The following is a 22,921-nucleotide window of genomic DNA, read 5'->3' as shown; positions in this document are numbered from 1 at the left end:
TCTCATTTTCTCAGGCCTCATTGATGTCTATGGTATGCCTGTATGTGAACAGATCTCCCATTGGGTCCTCTTCATTTTGGCGCAACGGAGATTCTGGATAAGAGAAGCCCCCGAACACCCATACCATGTCGATCTCTAGAGTTCTCACTGAACGAAGGATAGGATCCAAGTATCCTGAAGCTAAAGAGCCGAGTCGAGGAACTGCTGGTGACCCGCAGGAAGGTGTGGCACCCTGAGCCACTGTCGTCCCGTGGGACCCCTCTGCATCTGGTCATCCTAGAAGGTCTGCGAAGACGCTTCGACCCATTGGAATAGAGGAACCAACTATTCTCTGCACCTTCATCAAACTCTGCAAGTAAGCCTTCTCGGGAGTGTCCCTGGGCCAACCAGTGGGCTGACCAGTTTACGCAGGACCTTTGCTCCATCTCTGCCGCCGTTTCGATGAGGCCCTCGAAACTTGGTATACTGCTAGCTCTGTGTTCACAGCACCCTCACACCGAATTACGTACACTTTGCGTTCCCAGGTCTGAAGTGAAACGAGTGCGCCCGAACCGGAGCATATGCGGTTACCGTGTTGCCCAGCCGTGGTGATGACTTTTGCAGGTGCGCTGCATTTGTGCCCCTCTTACCCCTGCAGTGAAACTGGCCTGATCCATCCACCAGGAGCAGAGAAATCGCCATTGTCCCATTTGAGAATCATCCCTGTATCTTTGTCGCTGAAAGCCGCTAAATTGCTGCACTTGAACCTACAACCAAAGTGGACTTGACTGCCGAAGTTTGGTCCGGAGTGCACCGGGGTCGGTGAGTAATCGCAGCCCTAGTTGGTGGCCCATAGCACCTCCATCCATTTTTACGCACGAGTGGCCGCTGAGGACCCCTGTCCTTTCCACTGCTAGTGAGAACTAGCAAACTATTTCCAACTCTTAGAATCGACTCTGCCCTCAAGTGGAGACCCTCCTCGAATAGTGGGAACCTATTCTTCATCACCTCACCCACCTTCCTGAGTTGCTACAGACCTTTGAAGAGACCCCGTTTTGCCCATTTGAACTACCGTGTGCGCTTGCATTGCATGTACATTTGAGCATTAGGCTCCACTCTACTTCGGGATTGGACTGCCTCTTAGTTAGGAGTTTGTTGGATGCAGAAGGGACTAAATACTATTTACACTGCCTGTTTCCTTCCCCTTTTAGGTTGTGGACGCATTTCGTGCATTATCCCTTTAGACCCCATTGGTCGTGTATATATATATTTAGATATGATTGTGTTGGCTTAATAAGTATTACTGTGATTTGATTTGTGTGTTGAACTTCAAAGGCCTTGAAATAAATGTATATGTATTTTTAATATATCTAGATCTGACTGGGAGTGATTTGTAAGTGTTCTTTACTCTGTCTGCTCATTGAGGTCTTTCAGTCATCTTCACCCCTCCTGAGACAGTCTTGACTGCCGCCAAGCTACCTTGATTGGTCTATCTTGTCCAGAAAGTTACCCTGTTCCAAGGAACTAGGCTGGCCTTCTGAACCTCTGCCCACCAGGTCAGAGTTCAGAAATCCATCTTAACACTAACCATTCTTCAGAGACTGTCGGATTACTGCAACACACTGTAAGAAAACATGCTCAACTAGGGATTCCACTTGGTACAAGAAAACAATGTATGTTAGGTTAGAAATATTTTCTTATAACTCCCAACTATGTGGCCTCGTTGCTGTCTAGTGGCATAGCTGTTTTTCTGTGCTCATTATGAAGATGGCGTGAGGCTGGGGGGAGATGTGGTGACTGTGGAACAGCCATGAGGGTGAGAAAAAAAGAGGAAGGCTGTTCTATTCTGGTAAGAGGAGATGCTTCATAGAAGCAGAAACGTCACCAGAAATGAAAGGCGAGGCCTTTCACATGGAATGAGGTGACCCATAGGTAAATAAGATTATTGTACAAATGAGACAAGAGTCATCGGAGGAAAAGTAAAACATGGATATGTAGACACTAAAGCTGCCGAAGGGACAGAAAGTGTAGAGAAGTACGCTTCTGGCTCCGATTGGAGTGGAAAGACATTTATAAGCAGTTCATTAATTTTGGTTGTATGCAAACTATAATAACATTCCTAAAACATCTCAAAAACATATTTGATGCAAGACTGCATAAGTTGGTCTTACAGACACACTCACTTATTTGATTATCCTACTAATAACACGTTTTCCCTGCACTGTATTCTCGTTACGGCACCAACTGGTTCTGAAATATTTCTATGATAACTACTCCCCAATGGGAAACAATGTCATAATTTAATTTACTTATTTTAGTTAATTATCATTATTAAAATGTGTATTCGAAATGTGCAAATCTCTCGTTCCTCTCTTTACATTAGCGGTCATAATTTCAACATTGTCACCAATGGAACACTCAACATACCACTTGGTAGACCATTGTACTTCCACTCTACACTTATGCTCATGGAGCACCTATCTCCTCATTGGGGTGCTCATACCAACTCTTTGCCGACTACAACCAAATCATCTTCTTGTTTCCTTAACTCTCCTCTGATCTCTCTATCAAAATGTCCAACTGTCTCTCTCTGCCATTAAATAATGGATGGCTTTGGACTCTCTGATGTTAAACGCTACCAAAACAGAGGTACTCTTCTTGCATGCCAAAAACTCTCATCTCTTCCTCTGCCTATCCAGTTCCCACCCGAACCTCTCCCCTACTCTTCTTCCACTAGAATCCTCAGCGTCATCTATGACCCTTCTCACACTTTCTCTAAGTTCTCCAAAACTGGAACAGCATCCCGCCTCAACCACCTAAATATTAGGAAAATTATTCACATCCTTCCTTTCAACACCGCCAAGCATCTCTTAACTACTCTTGTCTTCTCTAAACTGGACTACTGTGCATGCATATTCTTTGGTCTCCACAACTATGCTTTCTTTCCTCTCGACAAGATCATTAACTTTGCTACCAGGACTCTCTTTGCACTCCCTCACTTCACACCTACTTCCTCGTACTGTCACCAGGCTGGATGGCTGATAATGCAAAACAGGGACGTATTTACATTTCTTCTCCTGGTTCACATATCTATCCACGGTAAGGCACCATTGTGTCTCCTCCTCTATCCAACACTACAAGCCTTCTCATAATCTCTGCTCTGCCTACTCAACCACCCTTGTGGCTCCTTTCCCTCCCTGTGCTTCCTCTCGCTTTCACTATTTCTGTCTTCTTGCTCCACTTGCATGGAATTCTCTTCCCCTGGACATCCGACAAACAGTCCACATGGATTTGTTCAAAAGCAAACTAAAAGCCAATCTCCTCGCCACTGAGTTACCGTCTTAACCTACCTCTCATCTGCCTGCAAGCTAACATGTTTTCCTTGCCTCTAACCTGAAAGGCATCAAATAAGCAGTGTTGCATAGCAATTTTCTATGCAATTCTGTATGTTTGCTAACGAAATTATCACTTGTGCAGCAAAGCTAGCTAATTAAGTTGCCCTCTTCAATGAAAGCCCAGCTCAACCTGCATTCCTCTCTTGCCCTCTGTGCTCCCTTCACCATCTTTTCTCTGTTCAATTCAAGTGTTACTAGAGAGAAAGTGCATCAGTAATCATCTCCTCCACTCTTTTTCTTTTTTTGTTGATAACATATTTTATTGAGTTTTCATCTTACAATACAATACAATTACATTTAACTCAAAAACATATAACTTTGCATACCTGTGGTAGAGCTGTAGGAGGTAGTACTGCATATATGTGTACAATTGTAGAAACACAAGTGAGGATTGAGATACAGGAAACATTAAACATATCAAATATCATTTGACACTTCCTCGTTTGGTTCTTGCGGCTGATGAGATATTGTTGTTACACCCTGGGGCGGCGATAGTGTTGTATCTCGGGCTGCATTAGTTCAATTTGTATGCGTTTCACAACGTTAGCTCCCATTTCCCCCAGATTTTGTCCGCTTTGCCCGAGGCAACCCCTTGCTTGGTAAACACGTCGTTCCATTAGGATAATTGCGTCTATGTTCGATATCCATTGGTCATATTGTGGAGTGATCTCTGAGCCCCATAGCTGCGCAATGTTTCTTTTAGCTATTCCTGTGGACGTTGTGAGTAACAGCTTTTCGAAGCGCGATAGGTCCAGTTCCGCTTCAACACCCAGGAGAAGGAGTTTGGGGTCAGTTGGGATTGGACGGCCTATGACCCTAGAGTCTTTCGCAACATCTTCGCCAGAAGTGCTGTATTCGAGTGCATTGCCATAGAATGTCCCTTCATCTTGTTTGCAGTGTAAGCATTGCGGGTCAGACGATTTGCCCCATTTGTGTAGTGCCACTCGAGGGTAGTATATTCTGTGAAGTATTTTCAGCTGAATGAGCCTGATTCTCGCCAAAATTGCCGTGTCTCTGGGATACATCAGGGTCTCAACCCAATCTTCAGGTAGAATTGGGCCCACGTCCCTTTCCCACTTCATTTTCAGGCTCGATAGTTCTTTTGTGGCAAATGAGGAGATAGCATTGTACATGGGGGATGTGATCTTGCCTTTCACCCTGTCAATGACTATATTTCTTTCTATGGGCGTGCACTCCGGCATTTCCAGCAGGAGGGCTCTTTGTTCCGTGAGTGCATGGTGTAGTTGATTATTGTGGTAGCTTTCAGTGGCAGGGAGACTATATGTAGCCGAGAGCTCAGCAAACAGTGTAATTTGGTTATTTACATATATTTGCTGGATGGTATGAATACCTGCTGCTGCCCAGGTTGGCCATTTAGGGAGATTGCCGAGACCCGTAAGATGGGCGTTATTCCAGATAGGTTGGACAGGGGTGAGTCTATTGTCCCAACCTATGTGCTTGTGAGCTTCTCTCCAGATCTGAGCTGTATGTGTTGTTATCGTGCCTCCAGGGGGTCGGTTCACTCTGGTATATAGACTTTCAATCGGGGTCATACCATGTCGGGCAGCAATTTTGGCTTGTATGTGGGGAAGTTTCGCGTTCCCATGCAGAATGTCGTTTGTCGTCGCCATTTGGGTCGCCCAGTAGTAGTATGTCCGGGAGTCCTATTCCCCCCTCCCACACTGAGCGTTGTAGGGTTTTAAGTGCCATCCTCGGATGTTCCCCTCCCCACAGGAGCTTACGGGTTATTCTGTCTATTATACGGAACTCTGCAGAGGGAATAATGAAAGGGGCGTTCTGGAGGATGTAGAGGAATCGGGGCAGAGCCAGAATTTTGAAGAGTGCTGCTCTGCCTAACAGTGTTAGCGGCAGAGATGCCCAGTGTACTACGTCTTGCGCGTATCTTTTGACTAGTGGATGTAGGTTTTGGGATACATAGCTGTCCAGTTTATTCTCAATTAGGATGCCGAGATATCAAAACTGTGTGGGTTCTATGCGATATGGGGTGCCGAGTGGCGGAATGCAGCCTACCCCTTTCACCGGAAAGAGCACTGATTTTGACCAGTTCACCCTTAGTCCGCTAAAGACTCCATAGTCTATCAGTATTTGAGTTACTATAGGGCAGGAGACAGCCGGGTCGCCCAGATATACTAGGAGGTCGTCGGCATACAAGGATACCTTATCCTCCCAGTCTGAGTTCCACCATAAACCACTCCACGTGGTCAAGCTCCGCAGGATGACTGCTAGCGGTTCTATTATTAAAGCAAACAGCATAGCCGAAAGTGGGCAGCCTTGCCTGGTACCCTTTCCCAGTTGGAATTTGCGCGAAGGCCAGCCATTCACCCTTATCTCTGCCATTGGGCTGTTATAGAGGAGCTGGACCCATTCTATAAAGGAATCACCAAATTGCATCTTTCTCATGATTGCCCATAGAGCCTCCCAGTAGACTGAATCAAAGACCTTCTCAAAATCTATGGCTAATAATGCTAATGATTGTTGTAGTACAGGGGCCCATCTCCTCCACTCTTAAGTGCCAAATGCATGTGTGGGAGTGCTAGGCAAGAATTTATTTTTCAAATAATTGCAAACCAGATGTAATTGGGATGATACTTTTATTAAGCTTTCCATATCCTGTCTGGCAAAGACCAGTATATGTCAACTTTATATTTTGTTTAAGATAGTCATGCAAGTTGTTACATAATGCATATTTACAGCATTGCTACTGTAAAACACTGCATCTCCATGCTTTACAGTGAAGTTTAGGCTAGTGCATCTAGATTTCATAGTGTCAACTATATTTCATTTTGTTGGGGAAGATGCTTTCTCTTGACGAGTAAACATATTTCAAAATGCTTTTGATGGCAAACTTAGTTCTGTAACCTGCAGGTTGCATACATCTTGCAACTGGTGCTCAACCCATGAGCAAACCCATACTCCTTGACATGCTATCGCCATGTTGCTTTATACCAGCTAGCGCGACAGTGAGATGGCAGCAAACTACAATGTTCCATCTAGTTTGCTGCCTTCTATGCCAACGACTCTGTTTAGTTTATAACTTTATTTTCTCTTACATAATGAATCCACAAAGAGAACTAGATGCTTACGCAAAGTAGTGATCAACAGTTCCATCCAGTCTGTATACCCACAGATCTAACGCAATACCAAACACTGTAGTTGGCCTCTAGAGTTCGCTTTGGTTTATGATTATGATTGTATTATATATTACCACCTGCAGGAGACAGATGGTCAAACTATTTTTAGAGCCTTTTTATCATATCTATTTATTGGTGTACATTCATGCAGATAACCTTTTACATTTTACTGCCACTAATCTATGGCTCACAAAGTCTTTTCGTCCACTTGCATAGTCCGGTAGATTTTATGAAGGAAGAGTAGCTTTTGCAAGAGATGTTTGAAGCTTTTATTTAACATTTACTTTATTTGCAGGAAATGTCCAATAAAAGATTCACTGTGCATGGCTGGCTTCTGGGTGGCAGCACAGTGTGCCAAATATAAAGAGGGTTTGTAGTGACATGCACCATTTCACAGAGATAGGCCTGACTCCTCGCACTAATGTCTTATTTCAGCGGTATAGTTTCTCATTCCATGTCTTGGGTACAAATAACTTCTGGTGACATTAACACTACTAGTACAAAATTGCTAATCAAATGGGTCTGTTTGCTAATAAAAAAAATGTCATTAGCAAGCTGTGCTAATCAATTTTTGAAAAGTAATTTATGCCTTGAACCTGCCTCAGTCGCTCACTTCCTCTGCCTTCATTCTAGCACTTCACCATCAATCAGGGTCGCGTCCCGAGCACAGATGGCCGTAAAGCCTACCTTCACAAACATTTCCAATGTTGGTTGTCCTTAATCTATGTATGTCCACTTATGTGCCGTCCCCAGTGACTGTTCCATTTACTCCCTTGCACAATCTGTCCCTCAACTCACCCCATTGCCATAAACTCACTGCTTCCTGTCAAAGTTGATTTTGTATCTATTTTACGTTCTTTTGAGATCAAAAGTGCATTTCTCCTCCTGTATTTAAATAAAGAAATAAATGTTATCTTTCTTGATCGATAGCCAGGAGGATAGATCAGCGCAGTTCGACTCATTGTCCCGCACTTAGGGACTGGTCTGAGGTATTAAACGTGTTATAAAAGATGAATCAATATAGATTTGGGTCCCCAGATGAGGACCTTTGTCAAGACATGGTTACCTTGCCTTTCACAGTTATTTGCTTTCAGCAGTCTATGGGCACTGTTACTGGATGTGGTCCAAGTAAACAGAGCATCTTATGGATGTTTGTGGGCCCTAAGCACATCTATTTAGGACACTCTATGCAGAGCACTTAAATTCCACATTTGCAGAATTAATTTCTGGGGTACAGAAGGGGCTCTCTTCACAACATAACTCTGTCACGGACATCGACTGCTAACAGTCTCTGCTTCGCTTGGGCCTGCCTACGCTCGGACTGGCGGGCCGTTACCGGCCATTTTCAGCCCTTGACACGGTGGTGATTGCTACATTTTTCAAAATGATTACACTGGAGCATCAATGTCTAACTTAATAGCCCTCAATTTCGTTCATGCTGTTTAGACTACTTTACACGTTTAAATGTGTAAGGTTGGCATGGAAGCCTTCATAATGGCTATGAACTTGAATATAGCCAACAGTTTATTGAGAACAAAAAGAATATGATAAATAATGGTAATAGAAAAGGCTGCAAGTGCATTCTACACACATTTCAAAGATAAGTTCTCAAGTGTAGTCATACAACACAAAGGCGGGAGCAGGGAAGAGGGTGGAAACTATAGGCCAGTCAGCCTAACCGCCAATTCAGAAACACATTAGGGATTATAGGGAGTTTATTTGAATCAGCTTTTTAGGGGCTCAAGAGTAGGGTGGTTTCACCAGAGCGAGGTTGTGCCTGGCCAACCTGAGGATGTCTGGTCTGGACTATCCATCAATCAGTCCACAGATACGGAACCCGGCCGTGTCGACTTTGGAGCAATACATTTTCCAAGCAGCTGCACAGTGCCTAAATTCAGAACGCACGTGCCTGCCTAAAGTCTCATTCACTGTGCACACTAGTACATACCACAAGTGCCTCCGGGCGCTCCTCGTTTTTACAACTGCATAGCGGTAGCTGCCGCCATTAAGTGACCTGGTGCCCGACAGCATTAATGCTGAGCCGGATAGATGGTCCAAACCAAGGATTCTAATTACGGGAGTGTGGGTATACCTCTGATGCACACCCTTACTGACAGAACACACATTAGGGAATTCTCCCTACTGCCAAGCCACCGGCCCCTGGTAGCCCAGAGGAGAATTGAGGCTCCATCCATCCCCCTTTTTGGAAGAGGCAACGTGCACTTGACGTTTGCACTCCGTCCTAAGGAAGGTTGATCTAAATAACGGGGCAAGGGGTCCCTGCCCTTGTTTTGAAAATTCAACCGAAACACGCGTCAACAATAGATTTTCAACTCCTGGAGATGCACAGAGGGTCACATCTATAAACAGAGTGTTAAAGTGACATTTATTGGTTGGAATATGATATGGGAACATTATTTTACCTAATTGTTAGAATGTATGTTAGTATGAAAACGGTATACGCGAGTAATGATTGAATAGAGTGTGAAGGGATGAAACTTTTTGTTGAGCCTGTTTTATTAGTTCTCATGAAATTGTTTACCCGATATGTGTAATAAATATGATATATTGTGAAGATTTGATAATCTAAACAGAATACTGTCATCTTTGGTCTAGTTGGTCCAATTCCCTTTTTTCGCTGGTCAAAGGAAGGGGAATGAACGTAGTCTACTCAAATAGCAGTATATCTTTTGATACTATTCCACACACAGGAGACACACATGCACAGCATTTTAGGAATGGGTGCTGGAGTCATAAAGAACAGTAGCTGGCAGAGCAACAGGGATCAACACGTGCTTTTACAGTAATAGTCACCCGTTGCTTAAGCTGACATTCGTTTTTTTGATTCACACACTGTGGTAGGTCAGAAGAAGGACACAGACTCTGGTTAGACATTTCACTGGGTATTTATTAAAGAACGTTAAGAAAGCCGGTCTATCCCTATTCTACAGGGCGTCCGACCTAACAAAACTAGCTAAGGTGCTCATCACTAGTCAGTGAAAGTCCATAAATGATAACCGTCCACCGCCCGATTAACGTATCTGACCCTACCACTATGCTTAAAAACTCAAAACATTGGGACTGTCTCCCCTTCTAATGAGATTTGGTGTGTTATGGTTTAGCCCTTTTTCAATAGGTAATCTTCAGGTAATCTCTTGTGATCACTTATCAGTTTGTATTCTTCTAGTGCAGGCGATCCTTCTCTCCCCCTGAGGATTTTATCCAACAATTATCTTTTCCTTCTGGGCTATTACTTATTTGCCAAAATAGTTCATAAATTGTGATTTCCTGTTTCTCTTCTTCTGAATATCCTGTCCAGTTTATTCTCAGGTTTCTCCTTTATGTCTTGTTTTGTTATTTTACTTAGGATTTTCCGGTATAAATCATTACTCATTGGATTATTTCCAAAACACATTGTCTCCTCTTCTCTTGTATTGGCTGCGCAACTCTTCCTTTTTAACTGCAATGAGTACGAGTGTTTCAACAATGTGGGACGAATCCTTGGTTGTCGTCACTTCTCCCCTAACGGGAGCCCCTTCCCATGATGCCGGGGAGATGAGGCAGCTACCCGATAGTCCCCGGGGGTTGGTACTCAGCGGGTGGACTAGGGACGACTGTCCAGTAAGCATGCAGTATGCACAAGATATATTCCCACCTCTCTCATCCTCCTATCTTGTAAAGAGTCCCATAATCCCACATACTTCTATGCATCTTTGTAGGTTAGATTATCTGACCGGTATCTGGTGAATCCATCGAACACCAAAGCATCGAATACCAAACTATTGAATTATATGCAATGAAATTCCATTCCATCGAATAGCCATTTTGTTTTATATAATTCGATGGATCCATCGAAATTAGTGGGGTTAGGGTTGGGGCTAGGGTTAGATTAGGGGTTACATTAGGGTTAGAGTTGGGGCTAGGATTAGATTAAGGGTTACAAAAGGGTTAGGGTTGGGCCTAGGGTTAGAGTAAGGGTTACATTAGGGTTAGGGTTGGGGCTAGGGTTGGAATAAGGGTTACGTTAGGGTTGGGGCTAGGGTTAGATTAAAGGTGACATTAGGGATAGGGTTGGGGCTAGGGTTAGATTAAGGGTTACATTAAAGTTATGGTTGGGGCTAAGGGTAGGGCTATGGTAAGATTAAGCGTTACGTTAGGGTTGGGGGGTGGGTGTGGGGTAATTGGGGGCACCCCCCCAAATATACAAAAAAAATTAAAACGTTACAAGGAGCTGGCCAGTGCCGAAATGTGAACACTGGACAGCTCCATGTAACGTTTTAAAGTTACAAAAAAAGCAATAAAATACTATCTTTTACATGTAAAAGTGCATTTCCATTGAAACCAGTCCATTTATATTTTCGATGGACTGGTTTAGATGGAAAGGCACTTTTACATGTAAAAGATAGCCTGTCGATGCTTTGGCATTCAATGCTTTTTATTAGATGCTTTGCTTTGTCGTTGCTTTCTTTCCCCGATGTAATCTCTATAAACCGATCTGACCCCCATAAAAAGTACTCGGACGAGGAAGAGTAGGGATTGCCTCTGGGAGTCACCTGCAGAAACTAGGACGAAGAAGAACACAAGAAACCCATTTGAGAGTGGGAACATCAATACTGAGACAAGGAGGAAGCGCAGACCAATGCAGAGTGCCCCGCAGAACCAACATGAGCGGCCCGAACAATGTGAAACAAGCAAGTTCAAGCTGAGGATAAAAAGGGAATAAGGACTTCTCGGTTGTCAGACTGTTCCTGGAGGTGCCGGAAATGCATATTGAGTTGAAGAAACAGAAACGGCAGGAGTGCAGAGGCTGAGACACTTGGCCGCCGGCAGAAGCTTCCACGGTAGTTCCCCAGTGGTTGGATCAGAAAAGGAGGCAGAAGGCAAGGCAGCCAGCTGACTGGGAGATCTGGCGTGCACAGAGACTTGAAAGTGCACGGCACAGGAGAAGGGGTATGTGGCAAGAATGCTGTGATCCATGAAGAGACCGCGAGAGACCTGAGCTGAGAGAAGAAACCCACAGATAACAGGAGGTTGCTGGTGAGAAGTCTGGATTGCCGAGAAGGTTGGCGGGAACCCCGAGGGACAAAGGGTTCACAAGGAACGGCTCTGGGACCTACACAGAATAACAAACTGCCTCCAACAGCATAATTTTGGTCACAGTCCCTGGCAGGATAGTGAACCAGGTCTCTAACTTCAAGAGAAGAGAATACCACATGTCTGGGACCCGCACCCTTCTGTGAAGAGTAACCTAAATCCTCTTCATAGTCACAGTACCTGGCAGGGTAGCGAACTGAGTGGTCTGTGACAAAAAGACCAGGGGAAGAGAAGCATACACCCTGGCATTGTGAACTTAAAAAGGCAACTCGGAGAGCTTGAGAAAAATTCCCATGGCGTTGCCAACTGTGTAAACCTGAGAAAGTCCAGGGAAAGGGAGTCATTCCCCCTGGTATTTGTGATCATTGTGATAAATGCCAAGGGAAGGGAGTCATACTCTTGGCATTGCAAGAAGCCTGAGAAAGGACAGGGGATTGGAGTCATTCCCCTAGTGTTTGTGAGCATTGTGAGAAGCCCAAGAAAGACCAAGGGAAGGGAGCCATTCCCTTGGCGTCAAGCCTTTGGAGTTGGAACTTTACTTTATTTGGGAACTGAGTTTATCAATCTGGAACTTTGTGAGGTGACTTTGAAAAGAACTGCAACCTGGGGAAGGGAGTCTCTCCCTCAGGAAAAAGTCCCTTTGCACTATTAGCATGGTAGTCTGCTCTACAGAAGAAGCGAACCACTCTTCTATGTTAAGAAGACTCACCAACCTTTTAGTTTTCTTAAAAGTGTAAGGGAAGGAAATACAGGACAGGACAGTGCACTTTTGGTTACAGACATTCTGACAGATCCTTAGTATTAAGTTGAGGCAAGACAACCCCTCTTAGTAATTGGGCCGGCTAGGGTATTTACTTTATTTTCTGCTAAAATAAAGGACTTTAGCAACAATTATGCCATCTGTGTCAGTCTCATCCTTCCACTCCTTAATAAATTACTCTCATTCCCATTTGTTATTTTTTTCTCTCTCTTGACTGTGACATGTACGAGCATTCCAGTAACGATTCGCATATCCTTCCCTGGGTCTCCTGTTATCCCAGTTTCCTTTAGTGCTTGGGGTTAACGTCACCAGGATTCTCGTTTGGAGAGTTGGAGAGGATCAGCTTTCCTCGTGGTATGGCGTCTCGGGTCTTCTCACCCGCTTCTTCTCCCTTTATCATGGATAGCGTTCTGGTTTCCTCTGTATCTGCTTAGCTTCAGTCGGCCATGGCAGAATGGTTTTGGAGTAGTTATTCGGACCTCTGGTCCACCACAGATCCGCTGTGGTCACGCCTTCTCCTTTGGCTCAGAACGCCATGCATCTGGCTTCAGCTCGTCAGTCCTTCTTGCTACAGACGGTAGCACACCCATCAGCACTCGGTCTCCTCTGACTAAGACGCAGCATGTCATGCTTTTGCTGCTCTACGACGTCAGCTTGTGTCTCGCTTTGAAACTCGGGGGCTCTCTGTTTATTTCCCCAGGCTCCTCCCCTTGATGGCTGACGTAGCTTTCGGGCTTCCCCTGCCCTATATTGCTTCCCCCTTCTCTTTCTGCTGAGAACTCTCTTCACCCCCAGCTGTCCTCTTCCTCGTCCCAGTAGGATTGGAACTTATATGGAGGTTTTCAATTTCATGCTGGCAATAACACATTTTGACCATCTCTTTATATAGATTATCAGGAAGGTTAAAATAGGGCATTTTGGCAGGTCTTCAATGGAGTTCCTCTTGGGAACGAGAGTCCTTGTCCCCAAAGGCAGAGTCCCTCCAGGTGAGGTGCCACACTTACCTCTACCCATAGGGAGGGTATTGCAGAGGGGGCTCACTTCCCTAGCTTCACAGGGGGGGCCCTCCTTGGGGAGAAGGGACGAGTTCATGCGATTCATAACACAACTCAACATTTCATCATTACAATGTTTTAGGAATGTTAGGTTATATAGAGCAAGTACTTTGCTGTCAGGCGTTGGCTGCATGTGTGCACACAAGTCATTTTTTGCAAAGCTAGCAGCATGTCTGAGTTTTCAGGACGGCAATTACACAGCTATTTTTACTGGGGTGTGGTGGTTGCCCTGCGTCCTATTTGTGCCTGCATTGCCTCGCCTCTTTTGCTGCAGTGTTGGCTTGAGGCGTGTTCCGCTTCATTCTGTGTGATTAGGCTGTGACGCTGGACTCCACCCTGTCCCTCCACTGTTGCTTTCCATTTATGTTCACCTTGGGCCGTCGTCAGCACTTGCTCATCTTCCCTTCTGCCACCATTTAATCACTTTTGCTATGGCTCCATTCCATTTAATACTATCTGTGATTAAAACCCAACAGTCGTTACAAGATATCAACAAAATCTTACAAATAAGTAAAATAAAATTCACAAATACAACGTTAAGAGAATAAAGCTTTAGAGACGGAACAATGTCGTTGCAGTTAGGGAAAGCCAATTTGAAAGAAATATGCTCCAGGCGTGTGTCGAACAAAGAAGAGATGGGGCAGGACAAAGAGAAACAGCAAGAATATTCCTGGCTACAGGAACTGCTGAAGAAAAGGCCTAATTTCTCTCCTAGCCAGGGAGAATATATGCACTTGTGTACGTGTGTGCATTTCTTATTGCAGTTTACATGGTCACCACTGATCTAAACTCTTTGGAAGCAATTGTGTTTGTGGCACGGCCAGCTCGTAGTGCCAGTTTAATTTTCTATTTAGACACAAGGCATTCTCCTGAATTTGACGGAGGGCTTCTGTGAATAGACAGCAGGCAGCGTGTGTTTTCAGTAAATGCAACATCTGTCACAGGCATTCGCTTTCTCCGAGTGAACCCAGGAATCGAATAACGATTCTGATACAGAAGGATAAACACGTTATATTGTCCATAGAAATAAACCTCTGCCTCCCCACGGTGGTGGCAGAGTCGCATTCTAGAGGCTTCTTACCCAGTCGTCGTTCTCGAGCTCATCGAGGTCGGTGCTGGATTTGTCGCTTATCCCTTTATCCATCTCCCGAATCTTCATCAGACTCTGCCGACAAAGAGATGAGACTGTCAGTAATGCAGGCAAGAGGTGGGGAGGCAACAGGCCAAGTGGCACAAGCGGTCTCCATTCCCACACTACTACAAGGAAGCATGTTCAGCGGAAAAAAGGACCCCTAAATCCTTCGGCAATGCCTTCGATCATCGAGGTACTCTACAAAACAATCTGGTAAATGCCTTGAAAGTTAAGCATGCAGTTTAATAAAAAAAAAAATCAGGCAGCTTTTGTTTAATCACCAATCTACATTTTGCAAGAATGCACTCAAAACGCAATTGAAAGTCACAAAAGATCACCCCAACACCGTCCTGTAATAATATTCAGTTAGTTAGAAGGCATTTTTCAGCCCCACCAAGCGACACATTAAATGTAAAAGAATCCACATGGGTTGCTTTTATATTTCTAGAAGACTTTAAATTTGTAGATTAATCTCCAACAACAAAAAAAAAACACACAGCATTAATATATAACAAATGAACTGGTAATCTACATAGCCGAACAGTATTTTCGATATTCACTGGATTTGAGTGGAAACAAGCCAGCCTGCTGGGCAAGTGGAATTTTGCTCATTTAGATAAAGTAACTGAAGTAACAAAGAGCATTTCTGGACATTTAAACCAATCTGGCAGAAGCTATTCCTGCCTGACCTTTGGGTTTAGCCCAGAGAAGTTTTCCGGCCGTCCGAGCATCTCCACCCAGACCTGAGTGCCTACAAGAAGACCATTAGTGGCCTATATGGAAGGTGCCGGCGGAGACACTAAGGTGGGAAAGTCCTGCCCATATTTTGCTTCAGTAACCACGCAGCGTAACGTTTCGCTGCTTTTGTTTCATATGTGGGCTGAGTATGTGGGTGTGGCAATGCAAACCTGTGGGCATGGCCTTGCGAAGGTGTGGGTGGGGCATTCCAGTCCCATAGATCTCTGGGATTTTCATTTTGAAATGTAGGCAGGTATGGCTGAAGCTCAACTATATTACAGAAGCTGAGCCACACGGCACCCCATTAACTCTACCAACAACTACCCCCGGCCAAACAGGGTTGCCCCCAAACCCAGCTGGCCACACAGCCTAGCCTGTGGTAACAAGACTAAAAGCCACAGGAAAGCGCGCAACAAAACCTCAGGAAGAAAGCCTAAGAGTCCACATTTAGGGCTGCCTCACTCTCAGCCTACCTAGCCCTCCTCGTTTATTGGCCCTGAAACGAAGCAAACATTAACGTTCTGCCAAGAGCCTCAGTGGCCCCTCATCAGGCGCAGCAACTTATACTGCCACAAACTCACACCGTTGCCCAGCAGGCCCAACGGGCTTGCCCCCTGATCAATCTACCTCTCAGATTAAGACACCAAAGGGCCCTGACCCTTGGACCCACTACTCTGCAAGCCCTGCAAACCCGTCAACTCAACCACACCATTAGTGGGAAACTGAAGGACCTCGACCCTTGGATCCCTGCAGGTGCGGCAACCTCAACTGCCACAAGATCATATATCTGACTTGGAAACCCAACAGACTTGACATCTGAACAATCTATACCTCAGATTAAGACACCAAAGAGCCCTAATCCTTGGACCCTCTACTCTGCAAGTCCTGTAACACCGTCAAGCGAACCAGACTACTGGTGGGAAAGCGAAAGGGCTCGACCCTTGGATCCCACCCTCAACTCCCTAAACTGCCACAAGTATCACAAATCAGCCAAAACCTGCAACTCCAAAGTCCAACGAAGAGATTGAGAAGACAGCTGACCAGGCGACCGAAAGGGCACGAGCCTTGGATCCTGCATCCACTGCCCATCTCAACGGAATTTCTATTACCGGCAGGGGCCCGAAAGGGCTTGACCCTTGGACCCTACCTAACGCAACAAGAAAAACTTACCATCTGAGAAGACATCTCCCTTGGCGCTCCGCGTCAAAGTCCTAACAGAGACACTGTCACATTTCTGATCAGGAAACTGAAAGGGTATGACCCTTGGATCCTGCACCTCATAAAAACAGCAACGCAACCCCCATGACTGTGAGGAGACCGAAAGGGTTCGTCCCTTGGATCCCAACACAGACGACACAACAACCGAGGAAGAATGTCGACTCACCAAAAAACAAACCACCGTGCGTCCTAAAACAAGACTAAGAGCAAAACTCAACACTGTTCTTACCTGCGACTTAGACTCCTCGCAACTCTGGAACAATCACTCCTAAGAGCCCCCACCGCCAAAGAAATCCCAAAACTCCCACAACAGCACTCTGAACTGGACTACGACCACACCACCAAATCAGATGATCCCCCTCGCCACCAACACTACACTTCAGCAACTACTTCATCCAAATCCCGACCAATCAGCAGCAGATGCCATCCGTCACTCCTACGATGAAGAAACCTCACCCAACCAGCTGAACATACAAGCACAAGACCGATTAACAGCAGATGCCATCCTCCACTACAACGACGAAGAAATCTTACCCAACCAGCATAACATACAAGCACAAATCCACAGCTCAACTAGTATGAATCAACACCATGACCTACAAGCTCCCAAAACCCAACAGCTCGTGGAAACACTTCACCAATCAACAATGAGCACTACCCTGCCCCTCGACGATGTACAACCCCCAAAAGACAGCCTACAAAGCAGCACGGAACCAGCAGAAATACCAGCTCCTAGACATCACAAACAAGAATCCGCACAGACACAAAACAAGGTCAAGCTCCTAGAAAATAGAAGAACGGTATTTGACATCAACGATTCCCCAAGCAACACCACTAACAAACTGAACGTCAACACCGAGAGAGCAATCACGCATCCAACTTCAGCAGCCCCCAATCCTGAGCCCGCTACACAAGAAGAAGCAAACACTACAACAAAGGATCCTACCATCCATGAATCCGCTAAAGACACTTCTAAACCCCAAATAAGCGAGCTAGACCCAACACTAATCCCCAAAAGACATCAAGCATCACAACTCAACACACAAAGAAAGAAAAAGCAAGACTAGCCAAACTTGCGTGGCTACAAACACAAAATTAAATCAAACTTGCACAACCTCTAGAAAATGCAGTTAACAAAACTATAACCAAGGCAAGAAGACTATTGATGGACATCACCGAAATCGAATCAATCATGTCAAACCTAGACAAACAAAAGGAAATATTTGGCAACCTGACCACAAACCACCATTCACAGTTAACTTCGACTCCATGTATGGAACATGAAAGTCAACAAGGACACGTTAAAAGAGAAAATGAAATGGGTATTTCGGGAATACAAGGCCTACCAACCCGCTTCAACTACGACTCTGATGAATCCTATTGCACGCCAGATCTTAATACTAAGAATCAACAACCCACTCCCCACTGCAGTGCTCCACAAAACAAAAACACCAACACTACACCAAAAGACAAAAACCACAAGGAAAACATCAACCCCAGGATTCCCACTACCATGCTGGACCTACAAAACATGCTTATCGCAGTAGTGTCTCAATCGATGATCCCCTTTCTCAAACTACATGAATCTATGAACGACAACATCAGAGACCAAGCAACCATCTTAGCCCTGATGCACTCCAAACAGACTTATATGGAGAACTAACGACAATTGAATCCCGCTTGAACCTGGAAGCAGAACAATCCAATCGCTGGCAACAAAGACTATCAGAAATAGCAAGAGGTGATCGCCAAGAAAAAGCAAAATTAAATCCAGAAATCCTATCCTTGCTGAAAGCACACCATGAACAACAAACAGCTCTTCAAATGAACTCACTGACTGACCTAGTCACACCAGCCTCTCCCAGCCGCAACACATCACAACAATCGAACTGTGTAGCTTCAACTATTGAAGAGCGTCCCCTGAAAGGAACAACTGGACTTCCTGTAATCCCACAAGCAGTGATTCAAGAACCCACACACCCAATCAAGATTAATACAGAGCCATATCAGATTTTCTCAAAAGAGAAATCACTACACGCCTTGAAATCAGTACAACCAAAAAACAACCAAAAAACGACAAACAGGATCAAGAGCGTTCCTGAGAACAGTGAAAATAACTGACCAATCTTATCCTCCACCAACATGTAAGTCACGAAGTTCCCGTACACCGGATAAAAACAGATCCAAAATTCTGCCGCAGCCTTTAGTACCATGGACAACCGAATAGAAATCACCAAATCAAATCACCTACGATGAAGACCTGCTCAATCTATCCACCCACGGAGACCAGCTAACAGACGATACACCACCATCTATACAACCCACAGTCCACTCAAGCTTTATAATAATAGATGAATACGTCCATGAACATGAACTACAACCAGCAGACTACTACGAAGAAATCTCAGATGACTCCTTACAAGAACTCTTAGAAGCCTCCTTTAAAAATGACACAATCGATGCATCAACAGCAGAAACAAATGAACACATCTCAGCCGACTCTCTCAGACCAAGATCATTAGAGCACACCAACTGTTCCACTCCTATCATTTGTCAACCCGTTACGACAAAAACAAATCTACGAAATTCACATTGAAAACGAAACCAACAGACCAGGACCACTAATCCTTAACAGAACTAACGTTTTACGTCTCTTTGGAGCAATACCGCTGATACACAAAATAGTCAAAAGAGACATCGACCTAATAACATTCAAAGACGACTTGCACCTAGACAAGATAATTGTTGAACTAGGCGACCGCAACGATCAAGAACTGATCCTATCAAGGCGATCCCAGTTCCAAAAGCTCGATTTTACATGCTGGGCCTCCACATCAACAAGATCAAACAACACACAAAGCTACAGACCAAGCAAAGACAAGAGACGATGACTCGCATCATCAATCAAGGAGCCGCACAAGCAACTATACTCATGACCACCCAGGAGCAGCAAGAAGCACAACATTCAGAACAATGGACCAGAGCAGAACGACCAATCAAAAGAACCTATGACCTGGAAAACTCATACAAAGAAACTGCATCGCTGAGAAATTCACTGAGCTGACAATCATAACAACCAATGAAATTGGAAAACACGTGGTCACTCTGCTCGTGGAATACCAGAGGAAATGTATATCTCTTCACCAATCCCTCCCAGGATCTACAAAATTACCAAATGATATGCCTCCAAGAGACATGGCTCAGCGAAATACCAGTGTGCGACGGATTTCTTACCTTTCTCAACCCCGCAATAGTAAAAAAACAAGCAAGACCAGCATCAGGCCTCCTCACCCTAATCGAAATAACCCCCCAATGGATGGTACTGACCACTGAAAACATTAACTCCTGGATTCAACTAACAATAATAAGGAGTATTGAGAATCACCCGAGACAAAAAAAAAACATGAGATAACAATTGCAATACTAAATCTGTACTGGAACCCCGCAACAACTGAAGCATTCATCGACGGAGTATACATAACAATCGATAACCTGGCCGGAAATTACCACCCAGTAGAAATAATAATCTGGGGAGACCTGAACATCAACTTATTCACCCAGAATGGTACACCTCGAACTCAACCACAACTTTCACCAAAAGCAACCAGATGCCTGAACAAAATCTTAACCCGCGATCTTACCCTCTTAAACCACACAAGGAATAACTCTACATCTTACATGCCAACATGGTCCAGAGGATCCTCAACCGCAATCATTGACTACATATTCCTATCACACAAAGTCAGCCGAAACGATACGTTCGGACAAAAGCGATCATAACCGATTGGCTGTACATTCGTGTGTGCTAACTGACCAAGAAATCACCTCACCAGCATGCCTAATAGAACTCGATGGAACAACATCAAGACTTCATATTCCCCAACCAGTGATAGCACACCTACCAAAGAAACTCTTCGCCTTCAACCTGATAGACGCCGAAAAAATAAACTACAAATTAATTCTACTACCCTTCCGACAAACAGTTAAAAACCGATCACAAAAAAGCCACCAGCACACATACAATCAGGAAATAGCTGACAAGAAAAAAAGCTTGGCAAAATCGTTACAGCAGTTGAAGAAAACAAAATCGGCAGAAAACATGACCCAGATAAAAAGTTTAAAACTAACATACAACTGTAAAAAATCTCAACAAAAAATACTCCAGCAAGCTGACGCAGAAAACATAATGAAAACATACAAGTCACATAACACGAGAGAGCTCTGGAATCTCCTCAATGACAACTCGCAAAAACAGCACAAGTTGACAGCTAACGTATCGAAAGAAACATGGATCACACATTTCTCAACCATCTATGCAGCCCGACCGTCGCAACCCAAAGATGAAACGAACAGGAACAAACAAAAATGGCTGGTAAAGGTGGACTATGATGAACTGATACATATGATCAAAAACCTAAACCCCTCAAGAGCACCTGGCCCTGATGGACTTTCCAATGCCGTCATCAAGCATGACCCGACCGGGCTTGGTGAACTTCATGTGTCAGATCATAACGATTATAAATACTCTCAACCAAATTCCAAACTCTTGGAGATCGGCTATAATCGTCCCCAAATATAAACAAGACCCCGAGATTAACCACAGAACTTCCGTCCAATTGCCCTATTGGACCAGCTCAGAAAACATTTTGCGACAAACTACTGAAGCAGCTAACTGCCTGGGCAACTGACAACGGCAGGCTCTCGGCAAGGCAAACGGGTTTTACTGGCAATGTCGGAACTAACATTAACCCGATACTCCTTCATCTGATCAAATGCGAAGCCATCAACACTCACGCCACCATATATGCTGCGTTTATCGACCTGAAGATGGCCTTCGATGCCATCCCATGCCACAAACTGCGGTCGAAACTCAAAACATGGAAGTGCCCATCGAATATCCAATCATCCTACTATACTCCGAAACCTCCATAAAAGTGAGACTATCAAAACAAGGTGCCACCACTAGACCAATTGCAACAACAAACGGCCTAAAGCAAGGGTGCCCCTTGGTGGCAACCCTATACAATTTGTTTACGGCGGACATTGAAGAACATCTCACCAACAATCAAACCAACCTGCCTAAAAAAAAACTCAACACCAGTCCCCATGATGGCATACGCAGATGACATCATCCTGCTTGACAAAACACCCTCTGGACTACAAGTAGCCCTCACAGCACTGAGTAGCTACATGAACAAAAATGAACTAGCAATTAATACCTCAAAAACCAAGACAAAGACTTTAACCAAACCACTAAAAAAACAGCAAAACAACCGACATTTATCATCAGTGGAACCGAACTAGAAAATGTGACAATCTTCAAATATCTTGGAATACTAATCAACCAATCGAAATCAGAAGATCAATGGCTGGACAAACTAGAACAAACATCACAAACTTTGGCACGACAAGGATGTCTACTTCACAGGAAATATGGAACATTTTCGTTCAGACCTATCATCGCTTACTATAGACTAAAATACATCCCGATAATAACCTACGGAACAGAAACGATGATGAACGCTAGTACAGTCAACTGGATGAAATTTGAGGCAATTTTTTGGCCTAAGATTCTCCATCTCCCGAAATCGCATCCAATGCCAAGAATACGACACAAAATGGCAACGCAATCAATCGCATCCATTGTACTATGGAAAAGACTAGATATCTTTCGAAAAATCCTCTCGGACGAGAAAACCCCAGCAATCCAAATTCTGAGAGCTCAGCCAAACACCTTCAATAACACAGTACTACAAACATGGAAACAGTCTATCATGAAGGAAATGGAAAACGAAGAGGTAACAGAAGAACTTCCAACACTTTGCCCACAACATGCCAAGATCAAACTACTGCAGAATGACTGGATAAAAACCATTCAAATGAAAAATGCCTACAAACAGACCCTTCAATGCAACAAAGACAATAGAAAAATTCATGAACCACCACCATATCTCCTACTATTTCCAGACCAAACCATCAGGACAACATTTCTAAGAATACGTCTGAACATCCTACCTACAAACTCATATCTGGCAATAACGAGGCAGATTGCGACCACACAAAACCACTGTCGATTCTGCAAAGTTGAAACAACGACGGAAACACTATTCCATCTGGTAATGGAATGCCAGTCACTTGCATCCCAACGCAAGAAATTTGGGGCCTTCTTTGATCTTTCATCCCAACAAATGAACACAGAAGAAAGATGGGCCGCCCTACTCCGTGGGCAAAACAACAAATACATATACACAATCTCGCTCTTTCTCACCAGTATACTGGAACTCAACAGAAGAAACTCATGAGATACACTTCTATCACTATTCCTTCACAGTCTAAAGAAACAGATGAAATAGTTTAGAAATAAACTAAATCATCAACAACAAAAAAAAAGAAGATAT

The 22,921-nt window shown here is 44.3% G+C and overlaps 1 protein-coding gene across 5 annotated transcripts in view; it reads right to left on the bottom strand.

Annotated features, from left to right (window-relative positions):
* The window catches only part of SPIRE1 (spire type actin nucleation factor 1), an 871,368-nt gene that overhangs the window by 249,656 nt on the left and 598,791 nt on the right, over positions 1–22,921 (bottom strand). For all 5 annotated transcript variants that reach the window (XM_069620832.1, XM_069620833.1, XM_069620834.1 and 2 more), the window contains exon 5: positions 14,517–14,600. In XM_069620832.1, coding sequence (XP_069476933.1) covers positions 14,517–14,600 — 84 coding nt within the window. The remainder of the gene's footprint in view (positions 1–14,516; positions 14,601–22,921) is intronic.

The sequence above is a fragment of the Ambystoma mexicanum genome, chromosome 5q (genome assembly GCF_040938575.1).
Source record: "Ambystoma mexicanum isolate Mex_15411 chromosome 5q, UKY_AmexF1_1, whole genome shotgun sequence".
Lineage (NCBI taxonomy): Eukaryota > Metazoa > Chordata > Amphibia > Caudata > Ambystomatidae > Ambystoma > Ambystoma mexicanum.
The sequence above is the reverse complement of the archived record's forward strand: the minus strand, read 5'-3'. Positions and strand labels throughout refer to the sequence as shown.